General features: G+C 52.9%; 10 protein-coding genes across 10 annotated transcripts; 5 read left to right on the top strand and 5 right to left on the bottom strand.

The window, feature by feature from the left end:
• Positions 1–1,133: 1,133 nt before the first annotated feature.
• On the top strand, positions 1,134–1,873 carry KD926_003199 (DUF4452 domain-containing protein; the record flags this gene model as incomplete). Its single annotated transcript, XM_053094660.1, has 2 exons — positions 1,134–1,409; positions 1,559–1,873. 2 exons carry the CDS (start codon positions 1,134–1,136, stop codon positions 1,871–1,873), a joined length of 591 nt encoding a protein of 196 aa, XP_052950611.1.
• Positions 1,874–3,940: 2,067 nt separating this feature from the next.
• On the top strand, positions 3,941–4,530 carry KD926_003198 (uncharacterized protein; the record flags this gene model as incomplete). Its single annotated transcript, XM_053094659.1, has 3 exons — positions 3,941–4,076; positions 4,187–4,299; positions 4,423–4,530. The coding sequence occupies 3 exons, from the start codon at positions 3,941–3,943 to the stop codon at positions 4,528–4,530; spliced, it is 357 nt and encodes a 118-aa protein (XP_052950610.1).
• A 452-nt stretch (positions 4,531–4,982) lies between these two features.
• KD926_003197 (putative TRAF-like signal transducer) lies at positions 4,983–6,386 on the bottom strand (the record flags this gene model as incomplete). The annotated part of the gene is made up of 2 exons (XM_053094658.1): positions 4,983–5,786; positions 5,859–6,386. 2 exons carry the CDS (start codon positions 6,384–6,386, stop codon positions 4,983–4,985), a joined length of 1,332 nt encoding a protein of 443 aa, XP_052950609.1.
• Positions 6,387–7,004: 618 nt separating this feature from the next.
• Positions 7,005–7,793, top strand: KD926_003196 (syntaxin family protein; the record flags this gene model as incomplete). The annotated part of the gene is made up of 1 exon (XM_053094657.1): positions 7,005–7,793. One exon carries the CDS (start codon positions 7,005–7,007, stop codon positions 7,791–7,793), a length of 789 nt encoding a protein of 262 aa, XP_052950608.1.
• A 460-nt stretch (positions 7,794–8,253) lies between these two features.
• KD926_003195 (uncharacterized protein) lies at positions 8,254–8,810 on the top strand (the record flags this gene model as incomplete). Its single annotated transcript, XM_053094655.1, has 2 exons — positions 8,254–8,323; positions 8,377–8,810. 2 exons carry the CDS (start codon positions 8,254–8,256, stop codon positions 8,808–8,810), a joined length of 504 nt encoding a protein of 167 aa, XP_052950607.1.
• Positions 8,811–9,752: 942 nt separating this feature from the next.
• KD926_003194 (sterol desaturase family protein) lies at positions 9,753–10,799 on the bottom strand (the record flags this gene model as incomplete). The annotated part of the gene is made up of 1 exon (XM_053094654.1): positions 9,753–10,799. The coding sequence occupies one exon, from the start codon at positions 10,797–10,799 to the stop codon at positions 9,753–9,755; it is 1,047 nt and encodes a 348-aa protein (XP_052950606.1).
• A 1,638-nt stretch (positions 10,800–12,437) lies between these two features.
• KD926_003193 (Het-C domain-containing protein) lies at positions 12,438–14,988 on the bottom strand (the record flags this gene model as incomplete). The annotated part of the gene is made up of 4 exons (XM_053094653.1): positions 12,438–14,400; positions 14,465–14,623; positions 14,687–14,834; positions 14,892–14,988. 4 exons carry the CDS (start codon positions 14,986–14,988, stop codon positions 12,438–12,440), a joined length of 2,367 nt encoding a protein of 788 aa, XP_052950605.1.
• Positions 14,989–16,412: 1,424 nt separating this feature from the next.
• Positions 16,413–17,375, top strand: KD926_003192 (phytanoyl-CoA dioxygenase family protein; the record flags this gene model as incomplete). Its single annotated transcript, XM_053094652.1, has 1 exon — positions 16,413–17,375. One exon carries the CDS (start codon positions 16,413–16,415, stop codon positions 17,373–17,375), a length of 963 nt encoding a protein of 320 aa, XP_052950604.1.
• A 257-nt stretch (positions 17,376–17,632) lies between these two features.
• Positions 17,633–19,058, bottom strand: KD926_003191 (class I SAM-dependent methyltransferase; the record flags this gene model as incomplete). Its single annotated transcript, XM_053094651.1, has 3 exons — positions 17,633–17,872; positions 17,966–18,682; positions 19,017–19,058. The coding sequence occupies 3 exons, from the start codon at positions 19,056–19,058 to the stop codon at positions 17,633–17,635; spliced, it is 999 nt and encodes a 332-aa protein (XP_052950603.1).
• A 1,439-nt stretch (positions 19,059–20,497) lies between these two features.
• Positions 20,498–23,773, bottom strand: KD926_003190 (putative importin beta-5 subunit; the record flags this gene model as incomplete). The annotated part of the gene is made up of 3 exons (XM_053094650.1): positions 20,498–22,268; positions 22,355–22,884; positions 22,961–23,773. The coding sequence occupies 3 exons, from the start codon at positions 23,771–23,773 to the stop codon at positions 20,498–20,500; spliced, it is 3,114 nt and encodes a 1,037-aa protein (XP_052950602.1).
• Positions 23,774–25,423: the final 1,650 nt, after the last annotated feature.

Here is a 25,423-nt window from a genome sequence, read left to right as displayed (position 1 = left end):
GAGCACTGCGTAACTGTCTTCATGTTTGCCACGATCTTCAACATAACACGGCAGATCCACTCCCCCCTCCCCTCCCTAAGCCCCGATCCTCCGGTAGTCAACTCATCAATCATCATACAACAAGCGCGACCATCTCATCGACGCTCCATTATTAGGTATCACACCACGACGGGGACCCAGAGAGGGAAAGTGTTACAGGCCAACAGCCTTAAGAGTCGACCGCCACCTTGCACTAATCGGGGGGTGCCCGGATTTTAGATTATCGCTCGAAATAGACTAGACTGAATCTTACGACGTGACTTTAGTCCGTCTGCTAACCGCCTCGAGCCGTTCTGGGAAAAGCCCATTGGCGGGCTGTACGGTGGCTGTTACAGTCCCACACCAAGCTCTGGCGCGGGCCCCTCATTGGTGTCGGTGGATCCCCATCTTGCCACTCTGCGGCCGTGGACGGGGTCCTGGTTGGATCGTCCTGCTGCCCTAAAACTGGTGCGTGACCAGCTTAGCGCAGGAGGGAGTCGGTCCGGGTCATTACCAACATTACCGTACGCGGATTGTGGGAGTCCCCTCAGGAATGGAGCGGAGTTAGACCGTCAGGTATGGTAAGGCCCTTGCAAAAGCCAAAAAGGATCCACCGACTTGCACTGGCTCAGCCCCAGCAAAATAACAACCTGCAGCCCCTCTTGCTCTCGCCTCCGTCCACTCCGGGCTCTTTTTCTCTTTGCTCTCGGTCTTCTTTTTCAACTACTTGTCCCGCCTTTTTCCATCGAAGATTCCCCATCCCACAACCACTAAACGCAAATTCGAACCGACCCTCTCGCTTTCACTGCCTTTTTTTCCCTATTATTTTTCTTGTTCTTTTTTTCTCTTTCCTCCATAATCTAAATCAATCTTGCCGCCCTAATCTTTCCTCTGTTTCTCTCTTCCACTCAGCCCGCTCAAGTCTACCTACATTCCTCCCGACCCCTTGTCACTTTACCATACTGTTTTTTCTTTCAACTCTTTCTCCCTCTTCCTAGGATTCCAGCAAGCTGGTCCTTTGTTATTGTATCCACCTTTATATAGCCCGGAGTTTGCCAACGACATAACGACCTTGTCTCCTTCGTTATTACTTGCCACCATACCATACCTTCGCCATGTCGACATTTTTCTACGGTCAGCAGCAGCAGCAGCACCCTCACCACGGCGCCACCGCACACATGGCCTCGAACAACCACCACGGCGGTCGCTCTCGCCGAGGACCTAAGATGGCCGCGCAAAACGCTCAGCGCCAGTTTCGAGGTGTCAAGAGTATGAGAGAACTTGCTGAAGCCCCTGCCGTCTCTGCTTTTCGCGCTCGATTCGAGGCTGGACGGTCGTTTGACCTGGATGACGACCTGGAGTTCTGCCCTGGGCTCCTGACGGAAGATGATGTATGTTTGCCTCCCTCCCAGCTCAGACCATCCGGTTCCCCTTAGTCTCTCCTCATACCCCTATCAGCCCTCAACCCAAGTCTCTTGGGGGGGTCGATGGGTGGTTGATACTTTGCAGAATGTTGTGTTAACCTTGGACCTCGATTTAGCTGCACTCAATCCACTCTGCTTCTTCCGATCGGTCTTCTCTCTCCAGCGGGTCTCCCGACACCTCTCCTCTTCAGCATCAAATCCAGCCCGTTCAGCAGGTCACGCCATCCATCTCCCTCTCCCCTGCTTCCAGCAATTCTTACGTTCATTCGGGAGTGTCCGGCAACCTTAATCACGTGAACTACCAGCAGCCGTCGGCGGCTCGCACCCGCAAGGTCATCCCTATCGTCAACCCTCACACCGGGATGACCCTGACCAGCCCGCCCACGTCTATCTCGCCGGCCTCGATGCAGCACGCTCAGCGCCGATGGTGAGGAGCCTCTTCACCTGCCAGTCGCCACCCTCTGGCTCATGGGCGCAAGTCCATGAAAATGTTTTTCAATTCGTCCAGCTTCTGCATCATCGGGCTCCCTAACCGCCGGTTTTAATTCTTTGCTTTTTGCACTTGCTTCCTTTTCGACACGGCCATCGCATCCGTTACGATCACTGCCGGGTGTTTTAAGATCTCCCGTTTGGCTTACGACATTCGCAAGATCATGAGATCACCCGGTGATTTTCTCTGTATATACACTTTTCTCTCCGATGACGACCTTCAGCACTTTTCTCTAGACTGATGCTTTCGACTTTCTGCGAGCGACGGCGCCTGCGATCGAGTTTTGCATTCACACTTCCTCTTTTCTTCTCCCATCGATACCTTGTTTTTCACCATTTGGTTAGGGGCAAAAACAAAATTATCCTCTGGTCTTTACGTTACTGGCCGCGATGATGTATAGAAAGTGCGGCGAATTGCCATTTGGGCGCGCATTCATGGGCTGGAGTTGCTTGTGCTTTCGATGTATTTTGACGACTAGGCAAGAAGTGCTTAGCTGTCTACCATATATCCTCGTTTTGTTTGTTTGTTTGGTTTGGTTTGTGACTTGTTTTAATTTTTCTGGGTGGGATGGGTATTTTCTGTTATACGCTTTTCAGGGATCTAGAAAGGTGGAAACGATATACGTCTGCATTGATTGGGCACTGTTGGACTGTTCGGGATGTTTGTTTGGTCTGCTTGACTTCTTTGACACGTGTGTCTTTTACAGCTCTTTTTATTTCCTTTCTATTCGTGTATATGGGTTGGGGATACGGGTGATTCTTTTTTCTTTCCTCTGTCTGTTGCTACTGCACAACGGCTTTTGAAACTAAAAAAATCCATGGACTGGATGTGGCTGGAGTTTTTGACGGGGTCTCTTGCTCATCGCGAGACAATAGACCATTTTGCGGTTTCCAATTCGTTTTTGGTCCCACGTTGATTCGTTCGGGTGTTTTGTGTGTGTTATTTGGATTTTTCACTTCTGGGCACTCCCGGAGAGTATGATGCTGTGTATGATCTTTTGTTTTCTGTTCTCACCTCTTGGGCACTCGGTCTTTCTACCATATCTTCTTTTTCCTTTGTCTATATGCTTGTTGCTATTGCACTATGCGGGAAGATTCCCTATAAATAGTTGTGAGATTAGCTTTGGACACAACGTGATTGTTGACACCACTCCAATTTGTCCTTCTGGAATTGTACACCGAACGTCGGTGGTCATGTTTGGCTCTCTCCACAGTAGTCTAGCACTGGTCGTGGATGGATCGGTCTATCTCTATCCGTCAGCATAAAACCCACATGTCTCCAAGTAAGGCCATTTCGAAGACATTGAGACACTGTGATGTCACCGATAGATATGACAGCAGGGCCCCAAACAACACAGGACGTCCCGCGATGGTCGCCCTGACTACCTAGCGTTCGAACCTCCCCCAGCCCCATAGAATGGTGCCCCGTCGAAACTAGAAAGACTGGAGAATCTAGCGACGTCTCCACCCAGGCAGCAGAATACTGTATCAATGCACGTTAGAAGAGAACATCATCATCAACGGTCATAAGTGCAGCCAAGAAGGAAGGCGTTGTTCGACTGTCCATGACGTCATCGGTGACACCAGCCAGGAAGTCAAGTTGATGGCTTTACCGAGGAGAAATGGATGTGGGCGATGGCTTTAAACCGAGCTGGTTCTCCTTTTCGTGTAAGAACCTTTGCTGCAGATTTCTCTATTCTGTTCTTTTGGAAACTTCTCTGGCCGTTGACGAAAGATATTGATCCCCGTAAGTGCCACTCTTCCAAGGATTCCCGCGTATAAATTCCCCGAAACGGGAGAGCTTCGCATACGTCATCTTGATCTAAACCGGTCGCCGCTGTCTATCCCAGCTCTCTTCCCTCTCCCTCCCTCTCGTTTTTTATTTTTATTTTTTATTTTTTGATCTTGACACTTCTACGAATCATCTCAGTCCATTAACAATCAGTCTTTCTTCAATTCAGGCCTTCGTAAAAGACACACACATCAGACCAACACCAATCCAATCCAACATGTCCTTCCTCGCCTCCGTCCGCTCAACAATCGCGCCTCGTCTGGCCCTCCGACCTATCTCCGCCAGCACCGGTTCTATTTCTTCTTCCTTCCACACTTCCTCCGTCCGTCAGGGCCTCAAGGAGTCGGATCACAGTTCGTCCCTCCCCTTCTTCTTTTCCTCCATCCTCTGTCCTCTATACAGCATATATATACGATCCCTCCCGATTGAATAATCTCCCGTACTAACTAAGCATACTTTACAGACCGTGAAGACCTGCACAACATCTACGAGTCATCGAAGGAAGAGCAATTGAAGAGCACCAAGGAGGGAAAAGCCCACTGGAAGCAGGAATTGGCGAGTAACAGTGAAGCTTTTGTAGGTTACCCCCACTCCTATAGTTTGGTGATGGGTTGAATTGATGCACACATCCATGCATGAACGCATCAACGAGCAAACGAAGGACCGGCCAAATGCTAATACCACATTTGTGCAATACAGATCAAAGCCGATCGAGGCGATCTCGACGGTGAGGTCGACCTGAAGGATTTGCAGCATAAGACGAAGCACTTGCCTAATGAGAAGGATGCCAGTAAGAAGGGTCAATAAATAGACACGAAGGAAAGAATGGGGGTTTTTTACGGCGTGGATTTCTTTTGTATGATCTTTGGGTCCTCTTTAATTTAATCTTTTCGTATTATTGACGTTTGCTTTCTTTCTTATCTTCCATTGCATGTTGAAATGTCTGTTCTATCATGGGTTCAACTCCACTGGTATAGGTATATAAAAAAGAAAATATTACAATCAGCCATACACATATCAGCATTACAAATAGTATAAGATAATGACATCCATCCCTCAAACTCCCAGCAAAATAGTAAATACCACGTTTGGAAGATCATACAGACCATCGTAGGGCTGTAGATATTAAAAAAAATAGTTAGATAAAGAGAGAAAAAAAAAAGTACTGAAATGCCACCCTTGTTCGCTGTATAGTCAGACAAAATATCAATCAATAGAAGTCATTATTTCGTATCCCGCGTTAAACCACGCAGAGAAAGTTATAGCTTGGTGCCTTCACGTCCACTATCGCTGAGTCGGCGGGTTCGAAACATACCGGCCGAGGGACCGGCGGTCTGGCTGGAGCCTGCTGGCGTTGAAGAGCCAGGCTCATTGCTGTTGGCACGCACTCCGGCGCGCTGGCTTTGGTGAATGCGGGGGTTCATGAGCCACTGGACTTGCATGCGGATACTGCCAACGGCGGCGTTGGTGTGAGCCATGTCTTCCTTGAGTCGGAGACATTCGTTCATGATGGCCATGCTGGCGCGAGCGTCGAGATCGGTGATGGCATGCGAGAGCTGCCCGACCTCTTCCCGGAGGGATTCGTGGAGTGACAACAGGTACGTCGTGGCGTTGGATGTGTATGCATTCGAATTGTCCACCTGTGATTGGTCGTTGGATAACGGGGCTGAGGAAGCCGAAGGAGACACTCCTCGGCGGTCCTCGGCAGCCTGATGCTCCGGAATTGACCGGGTGGACTCGACCAGAGTCGAGCGGATACTGGCAATTCCGTCCTCGAAGATCTCGTTGCGCTGCTGAAGATGACGGATGGTCAGCTCCATGGAGTCGAGTCGTGCATTCTGGGCTTCAAAGTACGGGCCCATGGTGATCAAGGGACAGCTTTGCTCGTGCACCACGAGCTCCGCACGCTTGACTCGGATGGGACAGCCGAATTTAGATGCCGGGCAGGAGTGAATGGCCTCGGGACAGGTGTCGATGTGCTCCCTCAGCGCTTTTCGGAACACCGTCGTCTGGCAGTCGGGGCATGTTGTTTTAAGGCTCGGGCAAAGTTCTTTCACGTGTTCCTGAGGTGCGACACAGACCATCGTTAATGATCGCAAATAGCATGAACAAGAGACACCCTATGTATAACTCACTTCATAATCCTGCTCCATGATCTCCTCCTCGCAGCGCAGGCACTTGTGAAGTTCATGCATGCATCGGCGGTCGGGATGCAAGTCTTTCTTCCGAGACTTCTTGTCGCAGAGCGTACCCGGGCAGTCCATCAACCTATACCCGCAGTATTTGTCCACATGGGACTGGACATGGCCCCGAGGAATGATTTCCTTGCACCCTTCCTCCGAAAACGGACACTTGACGCGGATGTCGTCGCACATATTGATCAACAGTCGGGGGACGTTCAGATACACGCCTTTGGTCGGTGTCCGGCAACTGGGGCAGGTGAACTCGTCGCGACCGGCCCCAAAACTGGTGATCGCGCTGTTGAGACATTTCTGGCAGAATACATGGTCGCACTGTAAGCGCACCGGGCGAATAAAGGGACAGTGGCAGATCGGGCACATCAGGTGGTCGTCGTAGCTGGAGACATGGTCGAGGGAGCGCAGATCGACGATATTGTCGCGGTCGGAATTCGACTCCATGGCGAGGAGCTCTTCGAGATTCATAGTAGGACAGAGATCAAGTCGAGATGACTCTGGGCAAGAAGCGGATTATAAGACAATATCGCGCCACTTAATCACACGGCTTAGTAGCGGCGCAGGAAAGGGGGGAGGGTTCGAGCGAGGATCGACGAGTTGCCGAAGGGATGAAATGATGAAACAATAGTGCCGCAAGTCCCCCATGAGAGTTACACGGTGGCTGAAGGGCGTCAAGAATGGGAGGGGAGGACGAAAAAAGACCGACGAGATGCGATGAGGGGAAGAAGGAAACTAAAGAAAGATTGCGGGGAGGAAATGGGAAAAGGGCGGGAGGCGGCAGCTGATCTCCGGCCGAGAGGAGGCGAGGCTGACACGGACCGGCCAGTCCATTCCATTCCCTCCTCCCTCCTCCTCCCTTTCCATCCACCACCTCCGGTCCCTGTCCCTGTCGCATCTGTTCCGTTCGGGTATCTCTTTTCTTCTCTGCCTCTCTCGCCCAACGGGATTTCTCGACCTGACTTCTCGACCAGACTCGCCGGCTTCTCCGGGTACCTCGTCGAAAACCGTCTCCGCAATCAGTCAACCTAGGTCAACCTTGACCTTCCATCGTATCGCCCTCCACAGCCCGTTCCGATCATCCTCAAAATGCCGAATCCGTCTCAGCTCTTTCTCCTTGCAGATCACATCAAACTATCCCTCCTAGAACGACAACGTGCCATTTCGCTAGACCTAGAACCCAACAGCCAGGACGGCGAGATCTCCCGTTCCTTAGAATCCCTACGCGACGGCATCGAGGCCGTCGAGGCGGAATGTTCTAGACTCGAGAATGCCAACGACGAAGAAGCCCCAGAAATGCGCGACCAGCTGGGCCATCTCCAATCCCAGCTCCGCGACCTCTCGACCCAGTTCCATGGCCACGATAGCCCCGAAGCCTCCGCCGATGAACAGCCACAATTCACCAACGTCCAGAATTCCTCGCCGGACTTGAAACAACCCATTCCGCAGCACCCACCGTCCAAGTCGGTGCGTTTCATGGACTCGGCCGCCGAAGAAGAGGACCTGAACCGTCGCCATCTGTTCCAGCCGTATCGCGACTCGCCGTCCCCGTCGGGCGTGGACCAGTCGGAAATGTCCAACCAGCAGATCCACGATCATCATTCTGACGTGATGCGCGAACAAGATGAGCAGTTGGATCGCCTGGGAGAGTCCATTGGACGGCAACATCAACTCAGCATTCAGATCGGGGATGAGCTGGAAGGCCATGTGGCACTACTGGACGATATGGATGGACATGTCGAGAGGCATCAGGGCCGGTTGAATGGCGCCAGGCGACGGCTCGACAAGATCCGAAGAAGTGCCGGTGACAATTGGAGTATGATGACCATCATCGGGTTGATCATCGTCCTGGTCATCCTGATCGTCCTGTTGAAGTGATACGGGGGTGTATAGATCACATTTTTTGACTTTCCGTTATGTCAGGGACTTCCGGGATTTGCAAATATAGGACTCTAGGAGAGGCGTATGCGGCGTTTGTTTCATGTTTCACATTCCAGCTTTTTGAAGCCCTCAACCCCCCTTTTTCTGTCTGTCCTTGTTGCTGTTATACTTGCACATGATTTACATCTCGTTGACTAGGGAGTTATCGTACGGAGCTCGGAGCTTTCTGAATTATCATGCAATTCATTCGCATCTTGATGTGAATTTCAAATGGCTTCTTTCTTGCCCTGACCCTACTAACACTGACCGGTTCAATTACCCGGGGGCCTAAAGCATATAGGGGCCTCCGCGGTATCGGTAGATCACGGGATCACCTCTATGGCCTACAGGGGAACTGAGAGGGAATGTACGTGGGTTAAACAGCACACCAAGGAGGAATGGAGGAACAACTGGCGGCATGCGGACCACGGCAACTATTTACGGCAGTGGCTTCCAGAGCTTGGCCCTTAGAGCAAGGCCTTGCAGCGGTATAGGGGTCTTACCACCCCTGAAGCCAGTGCGTTATTCCAAGCGCGTACAGGCAAGATAGGGCTCAACAACTTCCTCGCGACTATCAAACGCGCGGACAACCCCCGCTGTCCCTGCGAGCGAGCCCCGGAAACAGTAGCTCATATCCTGCTCGACTGCAGCCGCTACGAGGCCCTGCGATTCAAGCTCTGGGGGCCTGACCACACCTACCATCCGCGGCATATTCGAGACGCCCTGACCGACTCTAAGCATGCACCGCGGATGGCGAAGTTCCTACTGGCCACCGGACGCCTCCCCTACCTGAGGGAGATGGCTCGGCTGCAGGTCACGGAGGGAGGCCAGATGAAGGAAGTACCTGACGAGGTCGGCAGGGCGGAAGACCACAAAGGAGACGTGGAGGAACAACAGGGCGGAGCGGAAGATCGGGACCCCGGCGCAGAGGCAGCAGTAGAGCCCGGGGCCGCGGCAACCCCGGGTAGTGGTTAAAAGGGCGCGCTCCAGGAGAGCAGCTGTTACCCAAGTCTTCTCCCTTGACCACCTGCATCCCTATTACGGCATTCGGTTGTTTGATCCAGCCATCTTTGTGATTTCGCGGCGAGCTGGCGGTGCGTTTAGGGACTCCTTACACGATGTTGGGCTTCAGGCGACTACTGGGGGCTTGGTCAGGCGGGATACGATGGCTTATAGACTATACTGACCGCGAGTGGCAACGGCTCTATGGGATCGCCCACCAGAGAGAGGGCCTACGGGTTTCGAAGGAGGCTCTCTGGCCGGCCATCTACGTGGGTTGAAAAGATATATATATCTGCGCGATCAAGGCCTCTGACGGTCAACTGGAGCTTCGATAATTCTATAGGATAACTTAGTGTACCATGCTGTCACCGCAAACTCGAGCGTGGCCCCGTACGGGTGCCGAAATGGAGGATAATGGAATGAATCAATCAATCAAGCCTTGACCCTACTAACACTGACCGGTTCAATTACATCTGTGAAATAAATAGACATTCTAGTACTATTCACGTTAACTAATCAAAGGGGTAGTGTAGTAATCATAAGTAGGTAGGTAAGGGGTATATAAAATCTAACTAGGTTCATAGATATATCGTCATCCATCCGTAGCCGAACAAGATAGACAGACAGACAGGTAGATAAATGTATGTCTGTTTATTGTCAATTCTTGTCGCTTGCTTCTTCGTTCTCTTCTATCTGCTTTTTTTTCTTCATTCAAGTCCTTTTTTTTTTCTTCTGCTGGGTGTTCAAATCAAGTCATGTATAGTTTGGCGTTGCGTCTTTCATGTAAGTATGTATGTATCCTTGGGCTCTTTGAGTGCTGCCGGGGGTATGTGTGATATGTATTTGTCGACTGGGATGAAGGTGAAGAAACACACAGATTGCAGCAATCGACCGCAACCACACACTAGAACCCGATCAAAAAAGCGGCATCGTAGCGGGATTCTCGTAATCGACATTCGCCTCCACCGACTCAATCCGCTCATGACAAGTCCCAAACACCCGATCCCAGAGCCGGGTCTGCTTCCCATAGTTATAGCTCTTGCGCCAGCCCTTCCGATGATGCAAGTCATGGTCTTCGATCACGATCTCACAGTCCAGGGCCTGCAGCAACCAACTCATCGTCGACGGCACGGTCAAATGCAGCCGCAGACCGCTGTGCCCGAAGACCTCGGCGAAGGCGACGTACTGGTGGCAGATCCACCACTCGTAGAAGCCTAGCGGGAGGCCGAGGGCCCGGAATGTGAGGTACGTGAGGAGCGGGACGCCGACCATGTCGAAGAACTCTTGCTCGTGGTCGGCGTAGGCCGCGAGGAGGGGGTTCGGGTGCTTGGTGAGGTGGTGGGTGCGGTGGTATTTCCAGAGACTGTTGACGTCGTGCATTACTCGGTGGTACCAGTAGAACCAGAAGTCGAGGATGATGCCATACAGGCCGATTTGGAGCGGGAGCCATATCCAGGTGAGGGTGGAGGGAAGCTGGGTGCGTGTGTAGGTGAGGTAGATGGCGAGGAGGATCCGGGAGCCGGTGGTTTTGTAGAGAGAGGTGACCACTTTGCCGACACCGACGTCCGGGACGCCGTCTCGTTCGTGCTGGTCGCCGTCCAGGAAGCCGTAGGTGTGGCCGAGACGGCGCAGGACATGGACCTGGTAGAGTACGGTGGCGTTGAAGACGAAGAAGTAGAGGTTGAAGACGGCAAAGGGACCGAGGGTCTTGCCGGTGTAGGTCATGTAGAGCTGGTGGAGGAGGAGCGGGAGGGCCGAGTAGAAGAGCACCCAGCGATGCAGGGACCATTGAGGCATGAAGGGAACTTTCTCGTCTTTGCTGTGCACAGGGACCTCCTGGTCGAGGGCGATGGGGTGGGCATTGAGAACCTCAAGGGCCCAGTGGTTGATGTTCCATTCGTCTCGGTTGCCGACGCGCCAGGTCGATTTCATCGAGTCTTTCGGGTTGGGTCTGGTAGCCATGCTTACTACTGCTGCTGCTGCTGCTGCTGCTGCTGCTGTGGTTGCTGCTGCTCAATCATCCATACCTTCCTGGCAAACCATGAGGGATCTATATAGTCAGGACCTCCTGCTGATCTCTCAACTCCGAGGCTGGATCTATGCGGGGTTGACTCGACCCTCAGCCCTCGACCATGTTCCATTCTTCACATGCCGACTACTGCCAGAGAGTGTCTCACTGTCTCTGATCTGGGCTGGCTCGGTGGTCCCACTATAGGAAGTAGTGGGAACTGTGGGATGAACCATCTCGCTTCCATGAGCCCGGGGTTTTGTTGGGGAAACCAAACCAGTGATCGGCAGTGAAAATGATCGACAGGCGATTTCATCCTATTCCTAACTGGGGATATGTTGCGAGTTTTGATGTCTTCTATTATCATTCTGTGGTTCCCTAACCCCGGTTTCACGTGGGGATGAGTGAGATCATGAGAGGCCTCGTTTGGCCGAATTCTACTGCGCAGAGAGAGGGTAGAGAATCCGAGATGTAATGCATCATACCTTCAACACTATCGGTTTTCTTTGAGTAGAGAAAAAAAATAAATGAATAAATAAATTCATCAATGGGCTCAGTAGTGGTTAACCTCGTTAGGGGGGGAAATGAAAAAAGAAGGATTGCATGTCCTGGTGTCAGGGTCCCTATATATAGTACGTTGACTGAATGACCAACAGGTCATTCATTGTGCCTTTTTGGCGTGTAGTGCAGTGGTAAAGTCAACGGACCGGTGCCTTACACCTGGTTTATCCAGGGCCCTGAGCAGGTTGTTAGTACTGAGATAGATGCTTCTCTGTCTCTTTCTTCAATTACTTACTTACTCTTCATTGGAGAACAAACACATACATCAATCAGTCAGTCAATCAGGGAAGGGTAAATTGAAAAAACCACATGCGCAAAGCAAACTTTCCTCCGTGTTTAAGGTTCTTTTTTGCATACTCTACTAGCAGCAGGGATTCCAACGGAGCAACAGACGATCTATTGCAATTATCGAGTGGTTAGGGATATATATATAGGGGACCTAAGAATTCAGGCAAGGGGTGGTGGTAGTATCAATCCCCTATATATAATATAATATATAGCATGCAGCAGCCTGTCGTTCCTTATTCTATATCTCTCTCTGTTCGTGGCAGGGGGTTTTTGTTTTTTTTCTGGATCCATGGATTGACGGACGGAGCATCGTTGAGGCTATTGAAGTGAAAAAAAAAAAGCACAAAAACACCACCGCTATAGAAAAAGGCAGGAAAGGAAGAACGAGGGTCCCAACAAAACAGGCTAAGACGATTTTAATTGAATCCGTCTTCCCAGCGAGAACAAGAAATAAAAAAAACCAAAAAAGGAAGTCAGCCCAACGCGGGGCTCGAACCCGCAGCCTTGTGATTAAGAGTCACACGCTCTACCGATTGAGCTAGCCAGGCTTCCTTGTTGAAAAGCTGTTTTTTAATATGCTTTATATTCACAAACAGCTTTGCAGCGCATGTCGAACATCCGGATCTCGTTCAAAGGTGTTAGTTACATCAGTGACCACATCTACTAACTGGACAAAAACCATCATGAACTAAATCATCAAATTGAGGAGCTAACCTCCAGCATTAAATAGATATCTACAGGTTTCAGTATTGATATCCTCCAGAACCATACCCCCCAGAGTTATACCCCCCTGACCCGTGACCGGAACCCTGTCCATATCCTTGCCCTTGACCATAGTAATCTGCGCTGTGCCCACCCTGTCCATGATGGCTACCGCCGCCATAGCCGCCACCGTAATCTCCACCGGAGTGATGCGGCTGGTGGCTATGGTGCTGGTGATGATGGTGGGAATGGGATTCTTGGGATGAATGGTGTGATTGATGGGACTGGTGCGACTGATACTGGCCAGACTGCTGATGGCTGGAATACTGCTGGTCCTGATATTGAGACGAGGAGCTCTGTTGGGATGGAGCCTCCCCATCCCGGGCGGAGCCACCCAGCCCGAGACTGGAGAAAGCACTCCCCAGTTTGCCAAGTTTGGACGCTCCTGGGATTGGAAGGTGTGACAGCTGCTCCAGCGGGTTTCCAGAGGAGCCCTGTTGTTGTTGCTGCTGTTGCGGCGGCCGCTGGTACTGCGACTGTGATGGCCCGTGACCGCCTTGTCCGTGGGAGTGACCAACCTGTCCCCCGTTGTTCTTTCCTTCCTTAACACCCTCGGCGCTCAGGATATCGTTGAGCTTGGAGCCTCGGTCTGGCCGGGACTGCACCCATGATTCGACGGCCTCGAACATGGTGCGATGGGCGTCGTTGCGCATGTTGCGCAGAGCCGGATGATGGAACACCTGCAGGCAGTCCTCGACGACCTGGTGCTCCGGGATGTTGATGTTCTCCCAGGCGTGAAGGACGCGAGGGGCCACGTACCGGAGGATGGCCGAGGCGACCTGACCGGCAGGTTTATTCAGAATGTTGGAGAAATGGTCCTTGGACAACAGCGAGTGGGTAGGGTCCGTGCAAGTCGGGTCTGTCCACGGCTCGAATTGATGCTTACCCGAAGCATCAATGACGCCGGCAGATCCAGTCTGTAGCGACTTGGAGGCGGCGTTGATGAGAGGGCGGATGAACGGAGCCAGCAGAGACATGACGAAGACCGTCAGCGTCTCGGTGATCTTCTCAACCAGCGATTCCAAGCCGGGGATCTTCTCGATGATCGACGACAGCTTGCGGACCACGTTGTCTCTGAACTGAAGGATCGGATAGATCTGTTCGATGGTCTTGTTCGGATCAAAGTCAGCCAAGGGACCGGAGGGACCCTCAGAGGAAGAAGGCTTGCTGGATTCGTTGGCCCTGGAGGAACCATATCGATCCCCTTCGAAGCCACGGCTGTGACCCGAATCGCGTTCGTTGAAACTTCGGACGGCCTCGCGCGCCACGTAGCCCGAACGAGAGCCGCCGCTTCTGTTGGACGACTCCTGGGCATCGGAGCGGCGCTTGAGCTCTTCCGCTTCGGTCACGAGCTCTTTGGTGCCGGGAATCTTCCCGAGCAATGCAGTCAAGGCCGTACTGGATCCGGAAGACGAGCTGTTCTGCGCGTCTCCCAGTGCGATGTCCATTTCGTTGACCTCGGACTGGGTGAAGTGATCCGTCGCCTCTCCGAGAACGGAGTGGAAGAAATCCACCATACCAAAGGATCCGGTCACTAGCGGAAAGACGTGTTTACCGTGGAGGTTCATCTGGGTCCTGGTGCCGGTATGGGGGAAGACGTTCTGGAAACCCATCTCGCGGAGGGCCAGTTCGACGTAATTGGTGTGCGCCGCAAAGTCCTCCAGGGTGTGCAGACCCTGACCCAGGCATCGCAGAGCTTCGCACAGATCCTCTTCGTTGCCTTTGCGGCTTCCGCTGTGGGTGTACGTGCGGCCGTAGTGAATGCTACGAGCCAAGCTCTTCTTGATGTAGGCTGTGCTCGTATCCCAGTTGCCGCGTTCATTGGCAATGTAGTTCTTCATGCCGGTCTGAGGGTCGATATCGAGCTCCTTCTGACTAACGGGGCCACGCAATCTCTTGTCGAACTCGCGGGCATCCTGGTTATCGGCGTAGTCTTTGGGGTTGCTGGAGAAGGAACCGGAGGGTTAGCTATCCGAGAGTTTGGATGACAGGCATTGCGAATCCATACTCAATGTGTTCCTCCGGACGGTAGACACCTAGTCTGTCGGAGGTGACTTCGAACTCAGCCGTCGCGTAGCCGAAGGTCATGAATGAGAGGATCCAGACCAAGACCCGAATGGTATCAGCGGGGAGACTCTTGAGGGTTCCGACATCCATAGCCTGGGAGCTTTTCGCAGTCAGCACTTATTTCCGTTTCTTGTCGCACTCTCCGAGGCAGAGAAAAACTCACTAATCACGCAACCAGTTACCAAAGTAAACGCGCTTGATCATGGTGGAAGTCCACTTGTGGCCCTTGATAAAGGCGACGGTCTTGAGCATATCCTCGATATCGCCATGGCGCCAGTTTTCCCCCTCGACGGCGGAGATAGAGGCGATGTCTAAGATTTGTTAGTGAGCGCCAACCCAGGATGATAATCGAAGGGAGAAAGACATACTGCCGGCACCGAAAGCATCAACGTGCGAGGGAAACACGAGCAAGAGCAAGCCCACAATCAGCAGGGCGCTGAAGCCCGGACTGAGTCTCGAGGCCATGGTAGAATTGTGCGAAAAAATGTAGGTAGAAGGAGATGATGCGACTAGCAGAGAGGGACTGTCCGAAGAGGAAAGAGAAAAAGAGAGAAAAAAGAAGGCTAAGCAGAAACAAGAGGTCGATGCATTACGCACTTACCGGAAGAGGGGCTGCTTGGGCACCCCAATTAGGAAGGCACGGGAAGTGGCAGGTGCGATCTTGCCTGATTGGACTGGAGGATAACTATCAATCTTACGATTACGTCATACATAATAAACCTCGCAACAATCTGACTGTGTCCCTTACGGTGTATCGCATGATTATATTCTGTAAGACGATGATTTCACTCTGCCCCGCCACCATGATTCTTCATTCCATGACGGCTGAAGCTCCCCGATCGGCACCGCCTTCTTCCTCATCCAGCGGTGGGGGTCGCTATACAAACCCATCGGTCTTGGCTGTCTTGGCTGAGACATGCGAATCGCCTCGTCCGTGGAACCGGGAGGAACTGCGGTACACACGCAGGAAGGATATTCATGATATTCCTGACCATGATCCCGATCATTTTCCGCGGTGTATCGGAGTGTGGTGTACATCATAATGAGGATTATCATTATCTGCATCAGCTCCGGCACTCCCCGCTTAGGGCTCTCCTCCACTTGTCCAAGGCAGCTTGGCTAGTGATCGGCTTGGCATTCGAGGCTCAAGTTGGCTTGATTAAGTGTATGCCAGCCTACCAGTAGTTAAGTGCACAGGAGTAGTAAGCTTTGTAGTGTATGACTATGCGTACGGAGGATATCTAGCATTTATGAAGACCGAGCTGAGCCTGGACTGAACGTTCTCGTATACCTCGTATACATCGCTGCGGGCTTAACCGAGGTGAGACCGTCTGTTGACACCTGCAGTCCTGAATTAAGATACGTAGCAATAAATATACTCATCATTCACATAAGATAGAGTATCATAAAGCATGAAGAAATCTGGCAGGACCTCCCCAAACAAGACAAGCATTACACATCAGCCCATCGAGTAAACAAATGTAACCACAACCTCCCAGAGCCCCGCTTTTGTGCCTGCCGCGGGGTAAAAACAACCCTTTCCACCTGTGTAGTTACCACCTTGGTAGTTACTACTTACTAGTGACGAGTCCTGGAGAAAGTCAATAAGCGACGTCGTATTCTCACGCTACATCGTTGGGTAATAGAATTGAAGCCTTGATGCGACACTTCACTTCTGCTTGGCTGTATAAATTCGTCTGCGTTCTCGTACACCTGTCACCTACCTACAGTAACGGACTGAAGTGAAAAGAATAACCCCGAGGCTAACCTCTTATCTCCGTGAACTTCCTCTTCTTTTTCTTCCCCCACGTCCACATACCTACCTACCTTACCTCCTTTGAAAGTTCAAACCCATCCCCCAAACCAACCATCCAAACAAAACCACCAAAATGTCCACCCAAAAAGAAACACCCTACCTAACCGCCCTCCAACGCGACGGCTTCGTGGTAATCTCCTCCCTTCTCGACCCCGCCGAAACAACCTCCTTCCGCGCCGCCGCAACAACCGCCACCACGAAGACCCGAACCGGCTCCTGGCCTCACTTCCGCACCGTACCCAAACAATTCCCCCCGTGGCCCACGACGCCGCCGCCTGCCTCCGAAGGCGGCATCTGGGGCGTCCAGCACCTCCTGCATCCCGAGATGCCCGGACGGAAGGAATTCGCGCGGTTTTATTTCTCGGAGAAGGTGTTGGCTGTGGCGGAGGAGTTGCTGGGCTTGTCAACGTCAACAGGTTCAGGCTCGGAGGGAAAGGGGGAGGAACCCCTCGTGATGGAACTTTTCAACCTGCTCGTCGCGCCGGAGACGAAGGATTTCGAACTCCGTTGGCACCGCGATGATATTCCCGATACGGTCTCTCCGGAGGAAGAGGAGCGGTTATTGCATGCGAAGAGCCCCGCGGGGAAGCAGTCGCATGCGCAGTATAATCTGGCGCTGTGCGAGGATGCGTCGTTGATTGTGGTTCCTGGGTCGCATCGGCGGGTGCGTACGGAGGCGGAGCGCAGTGCGGCGCCGTACGAGGGTAACATGCCGGGGCAGTTGGTGGTGGAGTTGAAGCCTGGGGATGCGGTGTTCTATGACAGCAATATCTTGCATCGCGGGGTGTATCGCGCGAAGCCCGAGGGAGGGGAGGAGTCGAGGTTGACGCTGCACGGGAGCATCGGGTTAAAGGGGTCTGGAGGGGATGAGGCGGATAAGAAGGTGCGGGCGACGGCGGTGCTGCAGCATGGCGTCGGGGCGTGGGTGCATCGCGACGATGCAGCGTTTGGCATTGGGGAGCGGGCGGAGAAGATGCGCGCGAATCTGGTGGCGATGGGGACAGGTGAGGGGGTGGGATATTCGCTACAGGGATAGTAGTTGCAGCAACAGTAGTACATAGTCCGTAAATGAATATCAATTGACTCGATGAAGTCGTTGAGGTTAAAACAACCGCCTCGCTCATATATATACACCAGAGAAATAACACCGGAGGGTATTCAAGAAATGCGAACAGAAACAGAAGATGAGAAACCGAACAGTAAGCCCCCCTACCCAGATCCATTCAAATTTATACAGCCGTCATCCTCGTCGTGAACTCGTCGAACATTCGTTGCACCTGTCAAGTCAAACCCCTACCCGTCTAGCGGCCGCTGTCCGTAGACATAGTGGAACAGAACGTAGCTATGATACGGGGAACTGAGCAGCTCCGCACGTACTTTATTCACGTAGTTCTGGGCCTCTTCGAAGGTCCAGCCCAGCACGCGAGTAAACAGAGCCAGCGAGTATGGCTCGACGGCCTCGAAGGTCGTCACTTTCCCAACTCGTCCGATCTCTTTTAACCGGGGACTCTTGGGCCAGGAGCCGACAGGACACTGACTCGATTAGCATGAATCCTAACCAAAATATCATGTATTTTGGGATAGCCAGATGCAATAGGGACACCAAAAGAGAGGTGAGAGACCAACCTTATACACATCATCCGTCACATTCGCAAACCCCGCCTCGTGCATCCACCCTTCCAAATGCGGCGCGATATTCATCCTCTTTCCGAATTGACAGCTCGCCGTATCCAGCTTCTCCTGCCAATCCGTCAACAGGTGACCCTCGTGCAGCGTGCCGTCATCCGCCTTGAACCAGGCCTCGTACTCCTGGATCTCGATCCACCCGCCAGGCTTCAGATGGGCGTAGGCCTGGCGCAGGAACTTGCCCCAGTCGCCGATGGCGCCGCCTAGGGTGCGGGCGTGGATGTAGTCGAAGGCCTCGTCGCTGGTGAAGGTCCAGTCGCTCTCGGCGTCGTCAATGTGGAAGGAGCAGTTTGGGGGCGCCCAGCTGGGCTGGATGGGGCTGAGGTCGGTGCCGACGATCTCCGCGTCCGGGAGGAGCTCGGCGATCTCGAGCGCCCAGATGCCGGTGCCGGTGCCCACGTCGAGCATGCGACGCGGCACACCGTGCTGGAAGATCGGGGCGCGGTAGAGGTCGCCGCCGATGAGCAGCTTGAAAAGGTGGTGCATCAGCGCCAGTCGGTCTTGCTCTTCTTCGTCGTTCGGCATTGGGTATTCGCCGTAGCGGTAGGCGTGGTAGCGTCGGCCATTCTCGTAGCAGTAGTCGCGTACCGAAGAGGAGAGGGTCAGGTTGGAGTCGACGATCGATTGGGCATCGTAGAGGGAATCTTCATCGCTGGTCTGGAGAAGAAAGGGGGAGGATTAATAAAGTGAAATAATTTTTGAAGGGGAGGCGGTTAGAAGGAACGGGAGGGGAAACGAAAAAAGGAATTGCAATTTAGATGAAACGCCAACTCGGGGAGGAGGATGAAGATGATGCTGACACCCTTCAATGCGACACATAATCAGAATCCTTCTCTCCCCTTTCTTCCTGATCTTCAAGTCTGAAGAGGGACCGACCCGAACTGGGTCCTTGTGGAGTGTACAAAAAAAGGCGGGAACAAGAGGATACCCAAATTACTAATGTACATAGTATATACTTCTTGTGGATGGGGAGGAGGGAGATGGCTCTTACATCCACCACAATATGCTCGTAGAGATTCGGTTGTTGTGGCATGCTCCCAACGACGGACGCAGGACTGCGCAAGCGAAGGGCCGGAAGGAGGCGTGTGGTCTATGATCTATGATGTAAGACGGACGAAAGAAATACAGACGATGGAAAGAGAGAGAGACTGAGGGAGGGAGGGGAGGGAGAATGTGAAAGAGCACTAATTAATAGAAGAGGGGGGAAGGGAAGGTAAGAGAGAAAGGAAGAAAGAAAGAAAGAGGGAGAGGGACAGGGAAAGAGAAGAATAATACCCCCCGTGGCATAGTAGAGAGGATATCGTCAGGATGCAACCCAAGGGCCCGAGTGACAGGGGTTCTAGTCCCGGCAGAGAGGGCGCCGGGTCGACGGCGGTGTGCGCCCAGAGCTCTGGTTCCGCCGGGGAGGATTGGCCTCGTCCGTGCAGACCGATCAATACGATTCTTCGATTTATTGATAATTATCATAATGATAATTATCATAATTCATACTCATGACCGTGGACTGCTTCCTCTCAATACTGAGAATTGCATATGTCGGCTTGCAGCAATACTTTTACTATTGATTGACTCGATCACACCTTCCTGTGTATTGGTTAATTGAATATTTATTTATTTGCCCCGGGAAATCCGTCTGTTCTTTTTAGTATTTCCAACCCCCGCACGGCTGGACCCGAACAGGATGCCGTACCACCTTGCGAGACACCGCGAACTGCCGTGTCAGGTAGACAGTCCTTCCAATCTCATTGTCCTCCGACACGCGGGATGCAAACCAAGTAACCAAACCAACCCTCAGATTTATACCTTACGTTTATTCATCCTTCGCTATGGACGCGAAACCCACCGCCTCCCATCGGCGCTTACAAGTTCTAACAGTTAATCTCGATACCCTCGTGTTATTGGCTCGCTTCGTTCTCCCGGTACTACTAGTAACACCGTCGATACAGTCCGCTTGTTGTCTCCCTCTGGGCTAGTGCAATGTGAATCTTCCCCCCCTTCGGTTGCATGAGCGAAGAAGCCGATGGAATGCGCTTCCCCTCTTACTCTACTGTACAGTCGGTCGGTCGCAGCCTGCACCCTTGCTCATGGACTTTTTTTTTCATTTCTTTTTCTTTTGGGCGATGCGTTGGCAAGGACGCCGCCGTACGGAGACGGAGTAGACCAGACATGTCATGTTGAAAACTATGTATGTACCTACTAGTTAGGTACTCCGTAGATACGAACTACTCGTAAGAGCGGGCGCTGCCAAAATCACTTTCGTCTCAACATCGATCCAAAATACATACACATCATCAAGAACCTTAAGTATGTTCATCGTTCATCCCCGACAGCGATCTTCGTATTCTCATTCCCCAATGGTTCGGTTCTCCGTCAGATTTCGTTCAAGGATTCTGATGCATCACCCGTAATTAATCTATCCCTGCGTCATATCACCCGCCTTGGGTATTTTTTTGTCTTTTGCTCGTAATCCAATCATCCCAGACTCTGCAGCTTCTCCTGCTCGGCCGGCGTCAAGGCTGCAAATAGTTGCTGGAACTCGGCCTTGGCAGATGCGTTGCGGAAGAAGTCCAGCAAAAATGCCTGCGTCTCGTCGTCACGCTTGCGCACGCCAAACACTCCTTCGCTGCCGCCTTCGCCAAACGCCATCAGTTCCTGTTTCGTCACCCCCAGATTCAGATCCAGCGTGTTGGCGGGGAGGTCCTCCCACTCGTCGTCCTCGTCGCTATCCTCTTCCTCCAGCGCCGCCGCTGTGGCCGCGTCGATCTCTTTGCTCCCCGCTGCCGCTGCCAGCTCCTCGACCAGCACCTTGACGATCTTCAACGGTGCCGACACCGCCGTGTACTGATCCGGGTTGTTGCGCGTCTGCGACCGCGTCTTGATGCGACCGGTGTCCTGGATGATTAGGTCGCCCTTGGCCTGGACCTGGGCCAATCGAGGATCTTCTAGGTTGTACAGCGTTGCCAGGGCGATGATGTTTTGCTTGATCTCATCATACCCGGCGAAGTTGACCGAGTTCTCCAGCCATTTGCTCATCACGATCGGCAGTCCGCTCTGCCCGCCAATGTCGACCTGCGCCAGGAAGTCCACCACCTCGCGCGCACTGATGAGCGTCAGCCGGGCAAAAACGAGGATCAAGCTCTGAATGAATTGCGCTTGCTGGGCGGTCGCCAATCGCTGTGCCACGGCTCGGAGGAGCTGGGGCAGATACGGTCCGAGTCTTTCGGAGCCCGCTTTCTCGACCAATTCGGCCGCCAGCTGTCCGACCTCCGTCGCGGCGTTGTCGTCGACGGAGGGTCCCAACAAGCGATCAATAATCACCAGAACCACCTCGGTGGCCTCCTTGCCGCTCTGGGGATCCCGCCAGTTGACAAATTGGTTAAAGTCGTGCGAGAGCATGTGCCGAACGGCTTCCGTCGCGGGACGGATCAGCTCCCCGTCGGTCGAGTCCAGCAGCAGTCGGTTCATCTTGGGCATGACGGTCTCCACGAATCCGGCCGGAAGGGGCTCGAGAGCTCTCTCCGAAAGAGCACGCACGAGATCCGCGGCAAAGTTTGTCAGCGCGTTCTCCTGAGTCAGGTTGCCAACGTCAATGGCCCCGGTCAAAGAAGGCAGGACCTTCTCGCAGAGAAGGACAAAGGAATCGGGGCCCTGGTCTGCAATGGACTCTACCAGGTCCTCGAAGGCCTCGGTGACGATCATGGTGAGCTGGAAATTGGTTGCGCCGTTGCTGGCGATATTGAAGAGAACATCGATGGCGATGGACGATAGAACGATGCTCGGGTTGACCATGATCGTGTCCCGGAGCGTCTCAGCGAGAGTGACCTTGAGGTCGTCGCTGTCGGATGGTTCGCGGAGATCGTGCGAGGAGACAAAATCGGAAATGGCGGAGATGATGGAGTTCTGGAGGGGAATAGTGGTGTTGGAGGACAGAGCCGGCAGCAGATCCTGCAGGGCTCGAATGCAAGAAACCTTCACGACTTCCGATGGGTCTTCGGAGATCGCCTTCAGGGTAGCCTCAAGATAAGAAGCGGCGGTCGGCTGGAAGGCCTCGCCGGCCACCTGGGCCAGAATACCTGCCACAAGGTAGCCGCGGGCTCTGAGAAGCTCCTGCTCTTGCTGAATGGAGTAGTGGATGAGGCCGTTGAATCCATTTGCCAAGTCCGGAGAGATCTGCTGGGCGACCTCGCTGAAGTCCCGGAGCAGTTGGTTAAGGATGTACAAGGCCGATTCACGGGCCTTCCACCTGTTGCACGAGAGTATTCGTTAGTTTATCGTCTTCTCGCTTCTTTCGCATCGGTGAACAAGCAGAAAAACAGGAATGGTCCTTACGTAGAAGCAGAGTCCGCAAAAACGGCGGTTAGGTATACCAGCAGACCCTCGACCGTAGTTCCCTTGAGCCACTCGCCGAGCTTGATGACCAAGTCACCACTGCAGGTACGAGGCGTGTAGTTAGCGGTGACGGAAGTCTCTTCGGAAAGGAACAGGTTGACATCAATGTCCCACAGGCCTTCTTCCTCGGACGTGATTTGGGCATATGATCCGGTCAACTTGAGAATCTCCGGCAACCAACTGGAGGTAGTGACGGCCTGTCCGGCGTTCTGCAATTGCTGCTGCAGCTCGGCCTTGACCGGCGGTGCTTTCAAGAGAGTTTGAATCAAGTCCAACTCTTCCAGAACGAGGAAGTCCAGGGTGTACGGGAGCCCGTCGGCGTCCTCCAAGCGACCCTGTCTCTCGTCGTGAATGTAGAACTCATGGTATCCATTCTGGATATTCGTGAGCTCCGTCCAGATTGTAGAAAAGTAGATAGGACTTTGGGCGGACAGGAGGCCAGGGAACACCATTCGGATCTTCATCAGAGTCTGAGGGGAGGGAGGGATAGTTAGCACTGTGGATTGCATGGAGTAAACCAGAGTATTATCGAGAACTTGCCTTCACCACCTGCAATTTCAAGCCGATCACGCCCCTCCATTGGGAAGCGACCGCGGTCTCCTTCGCTTCTTCTTGTTCCACAGGAGCTTCGGGCAAGGGTGCCTTTAGCGTCGAGATAAAGAAAGGAGACCAGCCACCGAGCACCTCGTCCATGAACTGCTTGACGGCCACCTTGTGTTGTTCCAGGACCATTTCCAGGGTATCGAAGCACGACCGGAAAACTGCGACGGCCAAGGCTCGGAGCATCGGCCTTCTCGACTCGCTGGTGGCCACGTTGTAGAGGGACGAGACGAGGTCCCTGGCGACGTTGAAGAACTGCTCCTCGTTGAACCCGGTATCGACCAGATCCAGAAGCACCTTCAAAGCACCGTGCAGAGCCCCCGAGGTGCTGTTGCCATCGTTGATGACCCGGAGCAGGGTCGGCAGGAGGTCCGGCCACTGTTCAGGGAAATCGGCGCTGGCAATCTTGCTGACGGCGAAACTGGCAGACGACTTGACCTTGCGCTCGGGGGTCTCGGTCACGGTGGCCAGGTCCAGCAAGACCCTTCGAATCTGATCCTTGTTGACATCGTTGATGAGGATGCGGCCCTTGAAGTCGTCCAAGTTGGGGGACCAGGCGGCGGCGATAAAGGTACGCAGGACGGAGAGGGCGGACTGGCGGAGGTTGGTGGGTACGGAATCATGCGAAGCAATGGCGGCGAGAGAGAGGGGGAAGCTCTCGTTGGAGTAGAGACGCAGCAGTTGAAGCTCGGCGGCCTTTCTCGTATCGGCGACCGGCGACTGCGTGTCGGCAAGGAGCGATAGGAGCTCTTGCTCCATAGTTAGAGGAGTTGGAGGAGTTGGTGGGGAGAAGTTGAGAGAAGGGACGTTGTTTTTTTTTGGGTTACCAGCTGGACGAGGAGGATTGGCCGATGAGTAGCACCCAATGCAGCAAGTCAACAATAAAAGGACCCCTTGCAAATCCTAAGCCGCAGCAGAGGAAATCAATGATAGCGGAACGAGGGGTGGAGCGGACGATTAGTTGGTTGACATCAACGCGATTTGGGCGCGTCGTGAAGGAGGGGCAGACTGGAAAGGAAGCAGAATGCGGGAGGCGGTGAGCGACTGCGTTGGCCGGTCGGCGGTCAATTTTTTGATTATTTATTGTCTTTGTTCCACTTTACAGATTAATCAGATTAACTGGATTAGTTACTTAACTAACTGGAGTTCCCTTGGGCTACCAGGGATGGCCCTCTGAATGAACCACGGTTGTTCCCTCCCCAAACCCGAAGGTTCTTCTCTGCGCCTGAAGATTACTGTCGCTACACTTGGGGCTCTTGGGGGTTCTTCACCCTCACGAGACCCATTTTTTTAATCAAAAAATTTCGTTCAGAACAAAGAATGGAACAATTGACTTGACTCTTAGTCATCCTTCTCCAGTTGACCTTAATGAGCACACAGTAAGGGCCCAAAGCCCCAAGCTAAACCAAACCCAAGACAGCAAAAAGTCACACCCGAGATCCGATGGGCGATCGAGAAGGGAACTCCATGGAAAACGGAAGTCGGCGTCCCTGGGAGAGAATTAAGCGCTTAGTGGCGGATTGCTTACCCTCTCGCCTGCATTGTACTTTTGGCGGGTTGCAGCGTCCTTCAACCCCAGATGCGATTCTCCGGCGTTGCCCTGACGTAATGGCCGGATTCCATTCCTTTTTGTCGAGACGATCAACACTGTGGCATAACTTTGCTCGGCGCAGGAGGGAGCTGCACGGCTGCAGGCCATACGTAATTGACCACTTGGGAGGTCTTTGTAAGTTGATCGCAGCCGCTAAGAGGTCGAGCGCTGTGGGGAGGGAGGAGACAGACACGAAGGGCGTTCCGGTAAGATTTCTTCCACTCACGTTGCCTCGGAGAGGAGAAAATGGACACGGAAAAAAACGAAAAAAAAGAAAAGAAAAAAAAGAAGAGGCGAAAGTCGGGATGAGCGGAGCACAGGTACCAATATTTTACTGCGGTGGATGGATCGATCCAGGATCGTACAATGCGACTACTAGCCTCCATCGCACCGTTATTTGGCAATTGCTATTAGTATTGGGTACGGAGTACACAGTAGTAGTTGCTAGATATTCGACCGGTAAACTGGTGAGTCTTCTCCGGCATACAGAGTATGTATAGGGAATAATAGTTAGTCGATGCAATGCCTGAGTCAGCCAGACATAAAAGGAATCACGACAAAGTCGAAAGATTTAATGATTGACTCCGGAAATGATTGAATATGCAAGGAGAGCGCGAACCCCGGCAGGGGAAGAGGCAACAATGAAATTAAGGCTGAAGGCTAACACGGGAAAGACGACTTAGAGTCGGCCAGATGATGCAATCGTGGGCGGTTGGCGGTTTGGTAATTTGGGGTTGGCTCTTCCTTCGCATCCTTTTTAATCTCAACTCGCATTATTTTCCGTCGTGAAGAAAGGAAGAGGAAATCTGACTGCTGAC

The sequence above is a fragment of the Aspergillus affinis genome, assembly GCF_023601865.1.
Source record: "Aspergillus affinis strain CMG 70 chromosome Unknown NODE_174_length_57519_cov_85_001010, whole genome shotgun sequence".
NCBI classification, from domain to species: domain Eukaryota; kingdom Fungi; phylum Ascomycota; class Eurotiomycetes; order Eurotiales; family Aspergillaceae; genus Aspergillus; species Aspergillus affinis.
The sequence above is the reverse complement of the archived record's forward strand: the minus strand, read 5'-3'. Positions and strand labels throughout refer to the sequence as shown.